General features: G+C 45.5%; 1 protein-coding gene across 2 annotated transcripts in view; it reads left to right on the plus strand.

Annotated features, from left to right (window-relative positions):
- The window catches only part of LOC115326889, a 45,444-nt gene extending 26,310 nt beyond the window's left edge, over positions 1 to 19,134 (plus strand). The window contains exons 4-6 of one of the 2 annotated variants that reach the window (XM_029987834.3): positions 1,166 to 1,267; positions 12,038 to 12,094; positions 15,817 to 19,134. In XM_029987834.3, the coding sequence (XP_029843694.2) occupies positions 1,166 to 1,267; positions 12,038 to 12,094; positions 15,817 to 16,002 (345 nt within the window). In that variant the 3' untranslated portion in view covers positions 16,003 to 19,134. The remainder of the gene's footprint in view (positions 1 to 1,165; positions 1,268 to 12,037; positions 12,095 to 15,816) is intronic. The other variant, XM_040207279.2, reaches the window with a different exon arrangement.
- Positions 19,135 to 20,242: the final 1,108 nt, after the last annotated feature.

The following is a 20,242-nucleotide window of genomic DNA, read 5'->3' on the forward strand; positions in this document are numbered from 1 at the left end:
TGTATCATTATATATTTTTGTGAAAAACCTGAGACTGCAGTAATTCGTCCTTTGTCATTACCGCAGTCTAGAGTTTTTCACTAAAATGTTTAAAGGGAAGATGGGGCACTTCTACATTTGAGAAAAAACGCTTGAATTGCATTCATTTGGCCTTTAGAATAGCAAATATCACAATTATGTTTCAATGCGACGCGCCGGAGAGCAATAGGAGCAATTTGAAAAAAGGCCTGAAGCCCCGCCTCCCTAGCCTTGGCAAGCCAAAAGATCCGTCGATGACGTCACGGACAGCAACAGTCTTTCGCGTTTTTCTCGCCTTTAAAAACACTTGCGCGGCAAATGGTTTTGGTATTCGGGTTCACGAGGTAAAAATACACTAGAATTCACTTCTAACTCATTTTTTTCAAGAAGCTCCGTAGCTTCCCTTTAATATACACCAGCGCACTTGCGCCCTCACGTTCTGCTGATTATCATTATATCCTTCACGTCATGGGCATCTACGGTGCGTCCCATCATCTAGAACTAATTTTGGCTTTCAGAGGTTGAGTTACAGGTTACCGTCACTCTTAAACAACATATTTTCCCAAGTTGTTGATTCACTTTCATTAAATGCCCATACAATTCAGACTTTTCTATGTTGAGTAGGAATGTTTTTCTTATATTTGTTTATTATATCCGTCAGTGTGTTTTTTTTATAGCAACCTATTTTCAATGCAACTTATTTTATATTACATCTTATAATATAAGTTATCTTCATTGTGTTTTTCTTTTGTGCTTTGAGGTCAGTCTTCGTAAACTTTCATTAAATGCCCGTAAAATTCAAACTTTCCTGTAATAATGAGAATTTTTGTTTTATGTTTGCTACATTTATCTATTTCAGTGAGTATTAAAATGCAACTTATTTTATTATGTCATTTTAGATAAGTTATCTCCATTTTGTTTCTCTTTCGTGTTTTTGATATCAGTGCCGCTTTGCCCTGTGTTTTGGAGGGCTGCAACCCGTGAAGCTTCAAACCTAAAGTGTTTTTTTCCTGGCCCCCCTGTTCACATCTGTGTAAAAGCGCTGTGACAAAATAAACTGATCATAATTCTTACAATTATAGAAATGAAAAAGCTTAAAAGTGCTTTGTTTTATGCCGATATTTTTTTTTTTTTTTTTTGTTCGTAGGATCAGCGACACTACATCCTCCCTTACCTAGTGTTTGATTTCATGGTCCTCGTGGTCCAGGGTATCCTTGTCATCTGGTTGATCATCGTCGTCATAGCCAACGTGAGTTGCCTGTAGCCCCGGAGTGTGCCATTGTTGGAGTTGTCCTTGCGAGAAATGCTACGGTTTTGAGACTGGCTTCTTGACTTGAAAGTTATGCGCCTGTTCGACTGGATCATTTAGTATCCAACTCACCCAAGCTGCCATCCCCATAATTTAGTGTCACTTGAAGCCAGTAACTTTTATTGTTACTGGCTTCAAGTGATTTTTATTGTCGCTCACCGAACTCGCTAAACTCGATCCAAGAGACCGTGTGTGTAGCGTCTATACCAGTGTTTCATGAGTAAAAAGAAAACTATAAAAAAGCATAAATAGAATCTATTTTTTAGAGAAGTACTCTTTGATATTTCGTCGGGCTTACGTAGCAGAGTCGGCGGCGCGTTTGGTTCCCACACAGGTGGCTCCGGTTCGATTCCCGGCACCGCGTGTCCTTTTCTTTTTTTTTTAACGTAGAAGATTCGAGAGGGTTGCCGAAGAGTACAGACTATGCATGTTCAGAATGTATACTTCGAGAACGATCGAGGCAGAATATTCCAGGTCTCAGGGAAGGCTTAAAAAAAGCTGCGCCGCGTCGTACAAGTCAGTCTCGCTCTTGCGCTCAATCGTGCTACTCCGCCGACCTTCGACGCCTGCGACGCTACCTCTTCGTATTTTAGAGCGCAGCTTTTAGGCGACCGTATCTGGGTTTCGCGGCATCGCCGCGAAACCCAGAAACCTTGCTCTAAAACTGAACTTGTTCAGAGGTGACGTGACACCAATTCATGTGACGTCAATTTCCCTGCTAAATTTCGCGGGAAAATTGACGTCACTTGACCTCAACACCAATTCAATTTCCCACTAAATTTAGCGTGGAAAATGACGTCATATGACTTGATGTCAAGTCACCTGTGAACAAATTTAGTTTCTCCGCTAGATTTAGCTGGAAACTTTACGTCACGTGACCTCAACAGCATTTAAATTCCCCGCAACATTTAGCGGGAAAATTAACGTTGCATCACCTCAACACCTATTCAGTTGTTCCCCTCAATTTAGCGAGAAAAATGACGTCACATGACTTGGCGTTACGTCACCTATGGACAAATTCAATTTCTCCGCTAGATTTAGCTGGAAAATTGACGTCACGTGACGTCAACAGCATTTAAATTCCCCGCAACATTTAGCGGGAAAATTAACGTTGCGTCACCTCAACACCTATTCAGTTGTTCCCATCAATTTAGCGAGAAAAATGACGTCACATGACTTGGCGTTACGTCACCTATGAACAAATGCAGTTTCTCCGCTAGATTTAGCTGGAAAATTGACGTCACGTGACCTCAACAGCATTTAAATTCCCCGCAACATTTAGCGAGAAAATTAACGTTGCGTCACCTCAACACCTATTCAGTTGTTCCCCTCAATTTAGCGAAAAAAATGGTGTCACATGACTTGGCGTTACGTCACCTATGAACAAATTTAGTTTCTCCGCTAGATTTAGCTGGAAAATTGACGTCACGTGACCTCAACAGCATTTAAATTCCCCACAACATTTAGCGGGAAAATTAACGTTGCATCACCTCAACACCTATTCAGTTGTTCCCCTCAATTTAGCGAAAAAAATGGTGTCACATGACTTGGCGTTACGTCACCTATGAACAAATTTAGTTTCTCCGCTAGATTTAGCTGGAAAATTGACGTCACGTGACCTCAACAGCATTTAAATTCCCCACAACATTTAGCGGGAAAATTAACGTTGCGTCACCTCAACACCTATTTAGTTGTTTCCCCCAATTTAGCGAGAAAAATGACGTAACATGACTTGGCGTTACGTCACCTATGAACAAATTCAGTTTCTCCGGTAGATTTAGCTGGAAAATTGACGTCACGTGACCTCAACAGCATTTAAATTCCCCGCAACATTTAGCGGGAAAATTAACGTTGCGTCACCTCAACACCTATTCAGTTGTTCCCTTCAATTTAGCGAGAAAAATGACGTCACATGACTTGGCGTTACGTCACCTATGAACAAATTCAGTTTCTCCGCTAGATTTAGCTGGAAAATTGACGTCACGTGGCCTCAACAGCATTTAAATTTTCCGCAACATTTAGCGGGAAAATTAACGTTGCGTCACCTCAACACCTATTCAGTTGTTCCCTTCAATTTAGCGAGAAAAATGACGTAACATGACTTGGCGTTACGTCACCTATGAACAAATTCAGTTTCTCCGCTAGATTTAGCTGGAAAATTGACGTCACGTGACCTCAACAGCATTTAAATTCCCCGCAACATTTAGCGGGAAAATTAACGTTGCGTCACCTCAACACCTATTCAGTTGTTCCCTTCAATTTAGCGAGAAAAATGACGTCACATGACTTGGCGTTACGTCACCTATGAACAAATTCAGTTTCTCCGCTACATTTAGCTGAAAAATTGATGTCACGTGACCTCAACAGCATTTAAATTCCCCACAACATTTAGCGGGAAAATTAACGTTGCGTCACCTCAACACCTATTCAGTTGTTGCCCTCAATTTAGCGAAAAAAATGGTGTCACATGACTTGGCGTTACGTCACCTATGAACAAATTTAGTTTCTCCGCTAGATTTAGCTGGAAAATTGGCGTCACGTGACCTCAACAGCATTTAAATTTACCACAACATTTAGCGGGAAAATTAACGTTGCGTCACCTCAACACCTATTTAGTTGTTTCCCCCAATTTAGCGAGAAAAATGACGTAACATGACTTGGCGTTACGTCACCTATGAACAAATTCAGTTTCTCCGCTAGATTTAGCTGGAAAATTGACGTCACGTGACCTCAACAGCATTTAAATTCCCCGCAACATTTAGCGGGAAAATTAACGTTGCGTCACCTCAACACCTATTCAGTTGTTCCCTTCAATTTAGCGAGAAAAATGACGTCACATGACTTGGCGTTACGTCACCTATGAACAAATTCAGTTTCTCCGGTAGATTTAGCTGGAAAATTGACGTCACGTGACCTCAACAGCATTTAAATTCCCCGCAACATTTAGCGGGAAAATTAACGTTGCGTCACCTCAACACCTATTCAGTTGTTCCCATCAATTTAGCGAGAAAAATGACGTCACATGACTTGGCGTTACGTCACCTATGAACAAATTCAGTTTCTCCGGTAGATTTAGCTGGAAAATTGACGTCACGTGACCTCAACAGCATTTAAATTCCCCGCAACATTTAGCGAGAAAATTAACGTTGCGTCACCTCAACACCTATTCAGTTGTTCCCCTCAATTTAGCGAAAAAAATGGTGTCACATGACTTGGCGTTACGTCACCTATGAACAAATTTAGTTTCTCCGCTAGATTTAGCTGGAAAATTGACGTCACGTGACCTCAACAGCATTTAAATTCCCCACAACATTTAGCGGGAAAATTAACGTTGCGTCACCTCAACACCTATTTAGTTGTTTCCCCCAATTTAGCGAGAAAAATGACGTACCATGACTTGGCGTTACGTCACCTATGAACAAATTCAGTTTCTCCGCTAGATTTAGCTGGAAAATTGACGTCACGTGACCTCAACAGCATTTAAATTCCCCACAACATTTAGCGGGAAAATTAACGTTGCGTCACCTCAACACCTATTCAGTTGTTCCCTTCAATTTAGCGAGAAAAATGACGTCACATGACTTGGCGTTACGTCACCTATGAACAAATTCAGTTTCTCCGCTAGGTTTGGCTGGAAAATTGACGTCACGTGACCTCAACAGCATTTAAATTCCCCACAACATTTAGCGGGAAAATTAACGTTGCGTCACCTCAACACCTATTCAGTTGTTCCCTTCAATTTAGCGAGAAAAATGACCTAACATGACTTGGCGTTACGTCACCTATGAACAAATTCAGTTTCTCCGCTAGATTTAGCTGGAAAATTGACGTCACGTGACCTCAACAGCATTTAAATTCCCCGCAACATTTAGCGGGAAAATTAACGTTGCGTCACCTCAACACCTATTCAGTTGTTCCCTTCAATTTAGCGAGAAAAATGACGTCACATGACTTGGCGTTACGTCACCTATGAACAAATTCAGTTTCTCCGCTAGATTTAGCTGGTAAATTGACGTCACGTGACCTGAACAGCATTTAAATTCCCCGCAACATTTAGCGGGAAAATTGACGCCGCGTAACCTCAAAAACCAATTCAATTTCCCCGCTAAATTTAGTGGGGAAAATGACGCCACATGACTTGGTGTCACGTCACCTATGAACCAAATCAGTTTCTTCGCTAGATTTAGCCTGAAGAGTTACGTCACGTGACCCGTGGACAAATGTGTCCATGGCTATCCCGGCGAAGAGAGGCGCCAATTCAGAAAATACATCGGTGATATCAGCGCAGTAAAACCTACCGGCGCACCCCCAACTCTCCGCCGCTAACGCTCCCATTCTCCTACAGCCGAGATAACTACCGGTTCCTGTGCCAGGGTGCGTCACGACCGTCAAAATTGCGCCGTAACTTGTTGTGCGGTCAGTTGGAGAGAACGAAAAAGTCGATATTTCATTATTTGTTTGTGTAAAGGTTAATAAACCGAGACAAAAACGGATGCCTGTTCTGCATTCAGTGAACGTTGAAGGTTTAATGTAAAAGTTATCTGGCAAAAGTAAAAAGGTAATTTCGTAGTCCCTTTAAGAGGACTTTCATGAACCGGGAACGACGATAGCGAGTGGAAGACCTCCTGAAAATAAGGACTCCCGGCCCCAGAAACGGTCACCAGCTTTGTTGAAGACCTTCTCCGCCTGAGCTGCCGTGCTGACCCTCAGGCCACCGAGGAAAAGCTGCGTGCCCTGATGAGGCGTGAAGAGCAACATCTTCGGCGGCTTTGTTCGCAACCCTCCAACCACTGTCGACGAATTCGTTGCCGAAGCAACAAAGATCGAGCGTACACTGTCGGTTCGAGCCAGCCATTACAACCAACTAACCGGCACGCATGTTGCGACTCTGGCATCTTCTCGATTTGACCGAAGTGGTCAAATCGAGAAATAGCACCCACTGCAATCGCCCCGCCTCAATTTCCATCGCCAAAGTCGTCCGAGAAGAGGTTCAGCGAGCCTTCCAGGCAGAAGCTCCCGTCGCCGTGGAAGCACCCAAAGAACCCCCTCTCAGCTACGCCGCCATAGTTCGACGACCGCCGTCAGCTGCCCATCGTTACCAGGCGCAACCTCGATGTGAGGTTCCCGCACCCCAGCACTTCCAACGCAGCGGAGAACGGGCCCAGTACGCCTACCCGCAGCAACCCGCAGCAACCCTGGCTGAGGAAGGCCGATGTGTGGCGCACAGCTGACGGACGCCCTGTTTGCTACCTTTCTGGTGAAGCCGACCACACTTATCGATGGTGCCCCTACCGCCAGATGCGTTTCCGGGATTTCGCGCCTGATGACCCTTGACCACGGCTTGGAGAGCGGCCAAGTGACATCGAGGCATACCTGCCTCGATCGCCGTCTCCGCTGCCGGCTGGACCCCAATGATTCCGTTCCCGTCCCCACGGCGTCCGGCGTCAAATCTTCATCAGTCCCGTCGACAGAGTTTGTTTGCCCTGCCTCGCCGGGAGAACTAAGCGCTCAACTCTGGGAGGTGGGGTTGACATTCGCCAATACAGACAACATCCTCCAAGAATGCCGGACAGCTCCCTCTCTAGCGACTAAACGCCTCGTAACGGTGCTCCCGGAACAGTGCCCAGCAACCTCAAATGAGTCATCGACAGCCTTGACGCGGTGGCACTTGTGAATACTGGGGCCGACTCTTCGGCCCCAGTAGGCTATGTCGACGCCTTCGGAAAGCAATGACTTTGTGGGATGGGCCACAAATTCGAACAGCCGGAGGGCACTTCATAACATCTGTCGGGAGGTGCACTGCTCGACTCAAAATCCACGGTGAAACCTGCATGGCGAAGTTGGTCGTTCTTCATGACTGTGCGAGGGAGGTTATTCTCGGTAGATTGACCTCTTGTGCGAATACGGCGCGGTCGTCGACCTAGAAGCGACAAGGTTGACGCTACCAAATTCTGTCCTAGCGTGGGAGATACCCAGAGCGGCGTCACCCGTGGTCAGAGCCCTCGCCGACCACGTAAACCTGTCGCCACGATCGCCCGTTTTTGCGCCCGTCGGGATCAATGAAGCTTCCTGCGTGGAAGCTCTGCTTAAAAGGCTACTCCACCGATTTTTTCATTGTCTCCGATTTGCTTGAAATTTTGCTAAACTAAGCAACAAACATCGCGAAAATAGTATCCCAAATATTAGGTCAAAATATTGTTTTTTCGCGAAGTTAATGAATTTACAGTTTTGATCCTCACCGTGTTTTTCAAGCTCGAAGTCTCTACTGGCAACAGTGAAAAAGTGACGTCAGTGGAAGGCAGGGGTTCACTCTTTGGGCTGTAGATTTTGTTTTAAACTGATTCGAAGCAGTTTCATGGTGTCAAATGAATGCTTGGGAAGCTCGCTGCAGTACCCGCGCTCCAGCACGGAGCAAATGATCGGCATATTCTATTTTTTGGCTGCTTGCTCGACTGGCAAGCCTGCCTGCCACTGACGTCACGGCCCTGAAAAGCGCGCGTATATTTGAATGTTGGTTTTTGCATCATTTTCATTTGCCGATTTCGCAATAACTATTATGAATTTCGCGATTCTAAATAGCATAGCGGAGAGAGTAAAGGCCGGGGAGTCAGAAAATATAGTTAGTTGAGGTAGCTAAAAAAATCGGTGGAGTTCCCCTTTAAAGGCAGCATCCAACTGGTTCTAGGAAGAGTAATCGGCGACACAAGAGCTGTAATGAAGCTTCAGGACGGGTACCATGGTCCTCATTACAAACTTTTGACAAGAGCCGCAACATTTATTTATTTATTTTATTTTATTTATTGATACTGTCGGCCCTCTACAAGGCCTTTACAGGAGTGGCAATACATGCAAGATGTAAAAGAACAATCATGCACTGACACTTCAAAAAAGTGATTCACCCAGAGGAATAAAAAAGCAAAATAAATACGTTAAAAACACAAAGTCATGGCACATTATCAAGCACTATACTCTTTATATTTTAATAAAATCACAGTCATTTGTCATAGTGACCACGGAATTCGGGATTTGGTTCCATTCTTTTATTGCTGCAGGAGAGAAACTAAATTTGGAACATTTTTTTTTTGCCAGATGGTTTCCTGGTGTTCATGCTATGACGATGTCTCGCACATTCACTGACGCGTACGTCCATGTAATTATTTTTGTCTATCTGAACTAGACCATGAATGGTCAAAAAATGAATTTCAGGCAGTCGCACTCTGTTCTTAATTCAAGAAATGAAAGTTCAGCAAGTCTACTGTGTCCCGTGGGGGAATGGTTACGATTATATTTATTAAAGATAAACCTAGAAGCAAGCCGCTGGACTGTATCAAGTTTGGACGAGTTAGCTACTGTATATGGATCCCACACTACTTTTGCATATTCAAGGACAGGTCTCACAAGTGTTTTCTAAGCTACTGTTTTTATTTCTGGCGAAGCGCTTGCAAGATTTCTTCTGAGGTACCATAATGCCTGGTTAGCTTTTCTGGACACGTTTTCCGTTTGTGTGTTCCATCGTAAATCCCTTGTAAAAGTCACTCCTAAGCACTCATTTTTGTCTACACGAGGCAGGTTGGTGTCATCAATAAAGTAATCACAATTTAGGAAATGTTTTTTTTTTCTTGTTATAAACATAACGACTGATTTTCGAGGGTTTAACTCCATTTGCCACTCGTCGTACACCCATGTTTGATTTTGAGGTGTTCATTTTGCAGTTTTAGTTGATCTTGTTCAGTTTCTATTTTATTGTACAAAATACAATCATCCGCAAACAGCTTAATTGGAACTGATATTCCACAGCGTAGGTCATCTATGAATATTAAAAATAAAAGCGGTCCTAACACACTACCTTGTGGTGTGCTACCTTTACAAGAGTGGTAATGCATACAAGATGGAAAAGAACAATCATGCACTGACACTTCAAAAAAGTGATTCACCCGGAGGAATAAAAAAGCAAAAGAAATACATTCAAAACACAAACTCACGGCACATTATCAAGCACTATATTCTTTATATGTTTAAAAAAATCTGACATTTGTCATAGTGACGACGGAATTCGGGAGTTGGTTCCATTCCTTTATTGCCGTAGGAAAGGAACTAAATTAAAAATAATCATTTTTGACAGATGGTTCCCTGGTGTGCATGCGATGACGATGTCTCGTACATTCACTGACGCGTACGTCCATGTAATTATTTTTGTCTATACTAACTAGACCATGAATGATCAAAAAAAAATTTCAGGCGGTCGCACTTTGTTCTTAATTTAAGAGAAGGAAGTTCAGCGAGTCTGCAGAGTCCGGGGGGGGGGGGGGGGGAAGGGTTACGATTATATTTATTAAAGATAAATCTAGAAGCAAACCACTGGACATTATCAAGTTTGGACGAGTTAGCTACCGTACATGGATCCCACACTACTTTTGCGTATTCAAGGACAGGTCTCACCAGTGGTTTGTAAGCTAATGTTTTTATTTCTGGCGAAGCGCTTGCAATATTTCTTCTGAAGTACCGTAGTGCCTGGTTAGCTTTTCTGGAAACTTTTTCCGTGTGGGTATTCCATCGTAAGTAGCTTGTAAAGGTCAATCCTAAACACTTATATTCCTCTGCACGAGGCAGGTTGGTGTCATCTATAAAGTAATCGCAATCTCCAAATATCCGTCTTTATCTCAGCACTTGACATCGGCCTCGAAACTTGACATCGGCCTGAAGCTTCGTGCTACAGAACGGCGACAGCTGCTTGAGCTTCTCGGCGAATTCAGCAAGTGCTTCGCCACGTCCTTAGGGGTTCGACAAACGACGCTAGCGAAGCACCGCATTGTCAAAAAATGACGTACTTCCTGTTCACCACTTGCCGTATCGAGATTATTCAACAGCAAGTTCAGGAAATACTCGACGACGACATCGTCCAACCCTTAAGCAGTCCTTGGGCCTCTCCAATTGCGCTCGTAAAGGACTTAATTTTAAGGTTCTGATTGAACCATCTTAAGCTGAACGCAGTGACCAAAAAAGGCGTGTATCCGCTTCCACATCGACAATACATTGGACCAGCTGCTCCACTCCCGATATTATTCGTCGATGGACCTATAGAGTGGCTATTGGCAGATTGAAGTCCACAAATGCGACCGCGAGAAAACTGCTTTGTCACACTCGACGGATTGTGCGAGTTCAAAGTGACGCCTTTCTGACTTTGTACAGCACTAGCCACCTTCTATCGTGTGACGGGCTCTGTGCTAGCAGATATAAAATGCCAGAGTTGTCTCGTCTACCTCGATGACGTCGCCATATATTTACGGTATTTTGACGAACGCTTGAGACGCCTTGGGGCCGTGCTTCACGCCATCGAAACCGCTGGACTGGCGCTCAAGCCGTCAAAGTGTCGTCTCACCTTCAGCGGACACAAGTTCTTGGGTCACGCTGTGAGTAACTTAGCTGCTCGCCCTGACCCAAATAACTAAGATGCGTGCCGTGGCAGATTTTTCGCCGCCGTCCGGCAAAAAGACCGTGCGAACATTTTTCGGACTTTGTGCATACTATCGGCGGCTTGTTCGAGATTTTGCAAAGCTGTCCCCGGCGCTGACACAACCCACGACCGAAAGACACCGTAAAGTTTGAGTGCGCCAGACAGGCAGGCTGTGAAGAGGGTTTGGGTCGCAGAAAGGTCTTTGTTGAGCGCCTCCAGCGGCAAAGCGATACACGTCTTCGGCGACAGCGTGTCCCAAAGGGTGCCATTCAGTGAGCAGGTCAGGATTCCAGTAGGCTGTGCACATTGCACTTGATAGCGCAGCAACGCTCGACGCCCATTTTTGTTTTTCGAAATCGAGCCGGAGGGGTACCGCTTGATCGTGAAACCGCAAACTTCGGAATGTAATGTGGAATCAGCCGCAGCACCAGGAACCCCAAGTCGCCCATGTTTTGAGCAGGAGACCTTTGCTGCGATCATACTGTGCGAAGACCACCTGGAAGACTTCCGTAGCGCAAAGGTCTTCCAGGTCGGGAAATATCTGCTTCGAACTTGTCTCGGCTCGTCATGGCTCAATATGTTCGTCAAATTGGAGCAAAGCTTTCTGATTAACGCCACAATGTCCGCTAACATGTTTTTAAAAAGGATACAAAAAAGATTATTGAGAAAGCTGCGTGTATATTTGAGTAATTTGCGTGCTCTTTACTTCACCAATCGCCTTTGACATCATTTCCGAGTGACACTAGATTTGGCCGCGTAGCTAGAAAGCACTTAGAGGATCATTGAATGTTCTGAAGTGCACTCGCTTGAAGTGACACTAAACGAGCTCGTCTGACGGAGGTATTACACATGTAACATGTGATGTAGCCCCACTGGAGGGTGCGAGAAAATTTTATTGTTGGTTTCGGCATAACCTTGTATTACCATTCTGGCTATATCAATGTTTAATTTTTAGAAATGAACAGCATTCCCGGAACAGTAAAGCCTGGGTATTTCGAAAATCTGTATAGTTTAGTACATCTGAAACAAAAAGAAAGAAAAACAAACAAACACCTTTAAGGATCCTATTGTTGTGTCATGAACTCTATGAAATGAAAGTGCGGAACAAATAGGGAAAAAGGCTGACATGTGCAGGTCTTTATCCCTATTAGCTCCCCCCTTTCACTTCTTACAGGTTTGTGCTATCATGCTCATTGAAGTGTTTCTGCCAATCCTGTTGCACTGAATTGGGCTGCAACATTCTGCTTGACCCGCAGGGTACCACCCAGATCCTTTTGGTCGTCTGCATTCGTCTGCTCTGGCTGTGCATTTGGGTGAGTGTTTCTCCGTGACTTTCTGAGACATCTGTATCGGAAAGCTGCAGTGCAGTGCACAGGATGCGTCTGCAACTGGTGTTTAAAGTCCTATACTGCCATTTTGTTAGAGCCTGAAAAGTAGTCCCAAATGTCAACATACGGCATCAGAAAAGCTGGAGTGTCATGATGTCGGATGTTGCGATCCTGGCGAGCTGGACGTAGATGTTCTAGAAAATCATTGCTACAGAAACTACTATTGTTGTCTGAAATACGAGAGCATTCGTCTAGGATGACATCAAGGACCACGTAAGCACGACAGCAAGAACGACATCAAGAACGACATCAAGGACGACATCAAGAACGACATCAAGAACGTCATCTGGGACGACATCTGGGACGACATCTTATACGATATGTAAGACGACATTAAGGACGACGTTAAGGACGACATTTATGACGACATCTAGATGAACATCAAGAACGACATCAAGAACGACATCAAGGACGACATCAAGGACGATATCGAGGACGACATCGAGGACGACATCGAGGACGACATCGAGGACAACATGGAGGACAACATCGAGGGCGACATCTAGAATGACATCGAGGACGACATCGAGGACGACATCGAGGACAACATGGAGGACAACATCGAGGGCGACATCTAGAATGACATCGAGGACGACATCGAGGACGACATCGAGGACAACATGGAGGACAACATCGAGGGCGACATCTAGAATGACATCGAGGACGACATCGAGGACGACATCGAGGACGACATCGATTACGACATCGATTACAACATCGAGCACGACATCAAGGACGACATTAAGGACGACATCTAGGACGACATCTGGGACACCATGTAGGACGACATATAGGACAACATCAACATGCGCATATCTACTGCGTATTATGAGGCCAGGAAGTATAAAAAATCGGGGGGGGGGGGGGGGGGGGGGCGGGGGGTTGCTAAAGAATGCTGTCGCATTAAAAACACGACTGTCGCTGTCGTCGCGACGTCCCAACTTCCGGCTGACAAACCTTCCGTGGCCTGTCAAGCAGCAGGAGGGTGACCTGCAGCAGAACAGGCGTAGCTGCCACATCCACCACCGCTACAGTGACGCCTCCAGGATCGTGGCTGGTGACATGACACTTGTATGATGTCATCGGGCAGAAATCGAGGGACCACTTTTTAGGGCGGAGTAAACACACTAGTCGAACACTTGTTTCTTGCACCATAGCTGTAAGGAAAAGGGGCAAAATGGGCCAGGTACTGACGCTGTTGCCCCGTGTCGGTGGTGTTACGCAGACGTTTATATTAGGAAAGTATGGAATGTGCCCTTAAAGGGGGCCTGTAATCACATTTAAGCGTATACCTTTTTCGCGGTTTCCACGTCTCTTGGGGTTCGGGCAAGCCAGCGGGCACGGAGGAAGTAACTAAATATCAGTGCATCATATTTTAACCGGACGACGCAGAAGCTTCCTCCACCGACGGGGGCGACCCGCGGTACCGAAAGCGCGCGAAATGTGACGTCTTTGGTCCTGGACTTACTACTGGTCAGAGCCGCTAAAAGCTTCTTTTTAGTCGAAATACAAAATATAAGTGGCGCGAAACGTTTCAATTGTTTATAAAAGTAGTTTTTGTTCAGTATTTTAGGTCAGAAAAGAAACAAATGCAGTTTATAAAGTACGGAAACAAGAAATGACCCGTCGACATACGCGCCACCAAGCGGTGGAAAAGGCGGCGCATACTAGAAAAGAGTAGGGGGATCAGGCGCCGACACGGAAAGGTCCCGAATGTACGCGGCGGCGCTGCGGTCGTTTACGGACTTGAGGATCCGACCGGCTCCGAGCGTTCCGAATGCCTTCAGCGAGTAGCTTTGTCTTGCGTTTTGGCCATTTCGCGGTACGGCAGCGCGAAGTGACTCCCATTCTGAACTTATCTTCACCCCGTGTTTGCTGTCGTTTGTGGACAATGAAGTGTCATGCCGAATTAGTGTTTAATCGCGCAGCAAATGCAATGAGAGCCGCTCTGGCTGTCCGCTGTATACAGCCTATCCAGAATACGCTTTAGTGGCGCCCTCTCGCGCCGTCAACACGGAGTGCGGCAGCCGTAAGCGCTCGCTGAGTTCACTATCCCTTCTCTAGTTCACGGCCGCTCAAGCAACCAGGGACGTCATGAGGGAGGTTATTTTTTGCTTGTTTTTGTAATTTTAATATGCCTATAACTTTTAAAATAAGGCGAAATTCGAGAAAGAAAAGGTTACATTAAGTTACTACGGTCAGTGCGCTCAGGTTTGATGGAAATTAAAAACTAGTAAAAAGTGCTTGCAGGGCCGCTTTAAGAAAAGGAGAATTCGGCATAAGGGCAAAGCGATAAAAGGCAGTCGAAAGTATGTGGAATTGTTCTAGCCACTCTTCTGGTTTCGAGTTTACACCTTTGTAACATTTTCGTTCTCTTATGGAATGGGGCTGTGGCATCTTGATAACGGTGGAGTCCAGATACCACATTTTTTATCATGTTGCTGTAGCCGAGGCTGTGGTAAAACAGGGAAAAGTTAGTAAAAGAAAAAGGGTACTGGAAAAGTAAAGTCTTATACTCGGCTACTGTATTTTCTCAGGCAATTTTCAACATGATCAAAATCCACCAGCTCGCCTGTGCACTTAGTTGATTTTTGCTAACATATTGTATGTAAATGTTTTTCGCAATAGAAATGGCTTTTTGCATCTTTCGGGGCATTTGTATGGGGATATTGTTTTTCTTAATTCTAAAGTTGTAAGAATTGTGGATACTACAGAGCGTAACTCCGATAAATGCCAAGTTTTCAAAAACATAACCCTGGAAAGATAGCCTCTGCATTTCACTAAAATCAATTTGAATAACCCGGAACTCTGCTTAAACGAAAATGCTGACATCCGGTCAAAATGTTGAGATAATCTGGTATTGTCTTGTGGGCAGCAGGGTTAGGGAATAGCCATAATGTCTGGAAAAACGATGAACTATCCGAGGTTTTCTGAGGAACTGAAATAGTGTGACTTTAAAGACTTACCCACATCTGTTCAGCTGATATAAAAAAAATGCCAAAATTTTCCATATAACCAGTTCAGGGGACCACGAATCTTTTACATTCGGTCTTGAGTGAAAGATAGCGGCGTGAACATTTTTTGTGCCCAAAGGTAGAGCGGGTCCTGCTAGTTTAGCATGTTTTTTGTTAGTGCAATACCACATTCATTGCCGTATTTACTCGAGTAATAGCCGCACTATCTGTGAACAAGATGTTTACGTCTACTTTCCCACAAAACACATATACAGCCAATCATTGCGTTGCACATAATTAGCATAGTGATTAGCAAGATGGAGAACACGATTCTCCATACAAATGCATTCTTCAGAGATGGTATCTTCGCACGAAGACGTCATCTTTGTTCTGCAAACAGCTGAACTCATGCTGTCGATTGCGGTGACTGGCAACCTGCGTGCTTCGCGGAAAAGCGAACCCTCGGGTTTTCTGCATAAACAGTGCGGCTATTACGCGAGTAAATATGGTATATTTCTGGTTTGATGCCTTCTTTTTTCCTCTTGGAATTGACCAGGGATAACCTGGGAGAGTTTTTGAAATTTCGAAGCATAAGAATAGTAGACCCCTTGTATTCATATCGACATAAACATCTTCCTAGGTTCGTTGGAGTGGCTCGCTGATTTTTGTAACAGGAAATATTTTCATTTTTAGTGCTACTTCTACGTGGTGGTGCTGTCCTTCTACAAGCAGCTGGCAAATGCTGCACACAACCCGGGCATTTGCATGGTGCCTGCGGATCAGCCTGTCTCCCGTGGCACCTATGTGCCACCTCGGAGCTACAGTTCCACTGCCCCGGAACCCCAGTGCTACTCGGACTCCAAGGTGGCCCTTGTGTGAAAAGCACAAACCCGTCTAGTTACTTTTAGGGCGCAGCTCTAAGGCGCCCGTTTTCGGGTTTCGCGGCGTCGGCGTCGACGTCGGCGGCGGAGTAACCGCGCTAAATCGAGCGGGAAAATTGACGTCACGTGACCTCAACACCAATTCAATTCCCCGCTAAATTTAGCGGGGAAGATGACGTGACATGACTTGGTGTCACACTGTCACGTCACCGAAGAACAAATTCAGTTTCTTCGCTAGATTCAATGGGAAAATTGACGTCACATGACCTCAACAGCATTTCCCCGCTAAATTTAGCGGGAAAATTGACGTCACTTAAGGAGGAGGAGAGAGGACGAGGAGTAAAGGAGGGGGAGAAGGAGAGCAAGAGATGGGTACGTAAGAGGAGGACCGGCATACCCTCTCCTCCATACACTCCCCTCCTCAAGAGCCGCGCTACAGAGATTTTAAAACGTCAGATTTTTTTGTTTGTTTTGTTTTACTGTTAAGTTATTGTAGCTGCCCCCCCCCCCCCCCCTAGTCAGTCTTCTGGGACTCTTATTGTTGCACCTTTTCTCGAGGATGAGAGATATTTCTTGTGTTCTGGTCATCATTACAATATTGTTCTGAATTTGTCTTGACTTTTGGAATTGGTCTTTTGCACCAGGGTGTAAAGGCTAGGCAGTTACTCAAAGGTCTTTCTTCATGTTTGCTGTTGTTCTGCGGCCTTGCGGTTCACTGCTTGGTGTTATTAGGCCAACATTTGGTCATAGATGTGATGTCGACACTTTTGCCTGGCGTCAGGTGTTGGGCTTTGCACTGCGTGAATAAACGAAATCTATTGTACGTGAGATGTTGAATTGTTGCGCCTAGCTTGGTACAAGTGCGGCCATCCTGGTGAACTGTTCTGCTGCTCCAGGATTGAAAAGACTTGGTCAACATTATTTGCTAAATCGGGACTGGTATGGCTAATATTCTCATGGCTTACACAAATAATGTAGAAAGCAACCTTACTTTTCTTAATGGAGTCGTTAAAGTCCATACAAAGCTGGTCATGTAAGAGTGGTTCCCATAGAATTGGCTTTAGATTGAATGTGCAAGTGATGCTAGCAAGCTGTACCTGCAAACCTGGATTAATGTACTTTTAAAAAGAGTGCTTGTAGTGGCTACATGAACTGTACTATGAGAGCAAAAGAGGCTAAGAGGTCCGGATACACACGGCCAAATTCGCACACCTAAGCCCGGTTCAGGATGCGCACCCTTTGAAATTAGGTTTTGTGAGTACACACAAAATAATATAGGCTTCCATGATATATGCCCAAGCCTTGTCTGGTGTCTACTATTATTATTCCTTGTGTTTACTAGAGGTCTCTTGTATTTCCTGGTTTCTTGTGAGCTATTATGTTAGCACCGTTGCCTTTAAAGCTGCTATGTATACAAAGAATGCCTTTTATGCCATGTCCAGTTTCTAGGCTACTGAATATTTTAGTCGCAAAAAGCGCTGGAGATAAAAGGCATTCTTGTTGAGTTGTAAAAAAAGATGTTTTGCTTGCTGCTTTGTCTGTGGTCGCTGTAAATACTCACTTCTCCAGGGTTGCCACCTTTTCAATTGATTCATTTCTCTAAGGTGCGTTATCAGGCGGAGCTTTGCCAACACAAAGATGGATGCAGAGTATTTTTATAGTGATGCTGCGTTCATTGTTTACATCTGAAGGCATTCTAGTCAAATTAGACCTGGCGGTAGATTCGGCTTTTTTTTTTTTTCTGAGCCACATGACTAAAGCGACATTGGCCACTTGTCTGGATTTTACATAGTCGTGCTTCGGTTTTTAGCTACCAAAATCGTCTCGGTAGGGTCATTTGATGCCGTTTTGCATTTTCGGGGAAAGTCGTGATGTATTACATACCTCATCAAAATAAATACAAGACTGGTGGTCACCCGTAGTTGTGATAGGAAGTTAATAACAATGTAGATATACCTTGTTGTCGTTGTGAGGGCCTATCTGATTGGGCACATCGAAGAAGACATTTCACAGAAGGATTCTTTACAATTGTCGTGTAGAAGCCAAGGTAAAAAAACCTTTCTGCCTTTCCAATCTGGTGAAGAAGGAAGACCAGCGAAGGTGTACTATGGCTTCCGTGGCACGATCGTCGTCCGTGGCGTTGGCCCGCCGGCGCCGGTCACATCGCCACTTCTGTTCTCAGGCACGTTCCAGGCGAGTGATCTGCTCTTTCGCAAGTGATTCGGAAGCACTCGTCGCAGTGGAACTCGAGGCGATAGGGGCTTCGCGGCGTTTGCGCAGCCATTCGCGCTGCTGCGCACGCCGCCGTTCCTTCCATTTCCTCTCTTCTTCCTCCGAACGAACGGTACGCGGCCGACCCATCCTGAGTCCAAAAGGCAACTGATAAGATCGCTGGCGCGACCTTGACGTCTCGGGACACAGGACACACACGATTGGTAGGTGAGACGGTGACGTTTTATTCTAGTATGGCCGCGCCAATCACGGGGCGTGCTCGATGGCACGTACACAGGTGGCCGCTGACGCGGACTCCGGGGAAAAAGGTTCTCTGGTTGCCGCCGTCGCTCATAGATGGCGGGAGCTGTCTAGAGTTTTGTGTCAACACGCCGCTTGTCCGTGGAAAAGTAATGGTCGGCCGCAAGTCGGCAAGCCGGTTGTCTGGTTGCCGCCGTCGCTCATAGATGGCGGGAGCTGTCTAGAGTTTTGTGTCGACACACCGCTTGTCCGCGGATACGATAGTGGGGGAATTAGCACTTAACAGCTTTTCTGTATAAAAAACGAACAAAAAACTTGTCATCTAAGCCCTGTGAACTATTACAACGTGCCTTCCTCCGCTCTGCAGTCTTTCAGTTGTCTGACTGCTTATTGCTCTGTACCTGCCAAATGAAATTCCTACCACAACTGTGCTTGTTGTGCAATGTGTGCACATTGGTGTTTGCATTCCCAATGTTTGTATGTAAGAACTGTTGCCGTTCCATTGTTTGTTACTCTTCACGACGCCCACGTGCGCTGCAGTTGCATTGTTAGTACCTTGCGCGTAGGTCGTCGCAATCGCGTCTCATTTACACCAGATGGGCTGTCACTTTCTACAGTTTATATTTCTGTGTTTAAATAAAGCTGTTTCGCAAAATCCGATGTTGCTTGTTTGTTTGGCACTGAGAGCAGGAACATGAAGTTTTTGTGGCTGGCTGGTTCCATCCAGTGGCGATGGATTGGAAGACCTATGAAATATGTGCTGCGATACTTTGTTCCACTGTGACTTGGTAAGAAACAAAGACTACGGCCGCCTTGAGCATGTCGGAGCGATGGCGGCCAAACACGTGGCATCCCTCTCCAAAGTTACACGGGCGAGGTCATAACCCAAACAGTTGAAGAAAGGAAATATGAACTCTCCTCTTACACAGACCCTCTTTTGTGTGTCCCAGAGGTCGTTTTCGTTCCACTAGAACAGAAGTCGTTAATTCACGTGCCGCATATTGTAACGAATGAAAGATGATGAGGCAACGAAGGAACAGAAACGAAGCGTTTAATTTGGCGAGCTTGTACCGAAAACAAAAATACAAACAGATAGCGTCGCAGACGTCCAAGGTCGGCGGAGTAGCACGATCGAGAGCAAGAATGAGACTGACACTGGCTCGCCTCACTGTATTGCTTGGAACGCGTCACCAACTGGTGTGTCTGCCGCGTCAAAAAAGTGGTCCCTCAATGTCCACCTGATGACGTCATACAAGTGTCATGCGGTGACCGGTCGCGATTTAGGCGGCGTCCCAGCAGCGGTGGTTATGTGTTCTGCAGCAGGTCGCTTTCCAATGTGACAGTCCACGGACGCTTCGGCAGCCAGAAGTTGGGACGCCGTCACGTCGGCGACACTTGCGTTCGCTCGCGCTTTTCGCCAGCATTACTACGTCCAACCGCCAGGATCACGACATCCTACAGCATGACACTCCGGCTTTTCTTGCAGCTTTTGTCGCCACTTCGGAGCCACTCTTGATGTATGGGCAGCATAGGACGCTAATCACACCAGTCGAAGACGCGCACCAGCTTGGCACCATAGCCACACGGAGCCTCTTATGTACACGCGTGGACTTCTGGAACAATCGGCGCAAACGTTTTGACGTGTAGCACATTCGGACCTCGAACAAGCATGGATTCTCGAATTTACCAGAACTCGACATTTTACGCGGATAACAAAAAGGTGTGCCTGCTCCCAATCTTCAAACCTCGGTCCTTCGCGTGGGAGC

The sequence above is a fragment of the Ixodes scapularis genome, unplaced genomic scaffold, assembly GCF_016920785.2.
Source record: "Ixodes scapularis isolate PalLabHiFi unplaced genomic scaffold, ASM1692078v2 PGA_scaffold13__105_contigs__length_92229423, whole genome shotgun sequence".
NCBI lineage: Eukaryota > Metazoa > Arthropoda > Arachnida > Ixodida > Ixodidae > Ixodes > Ixodes scapularis.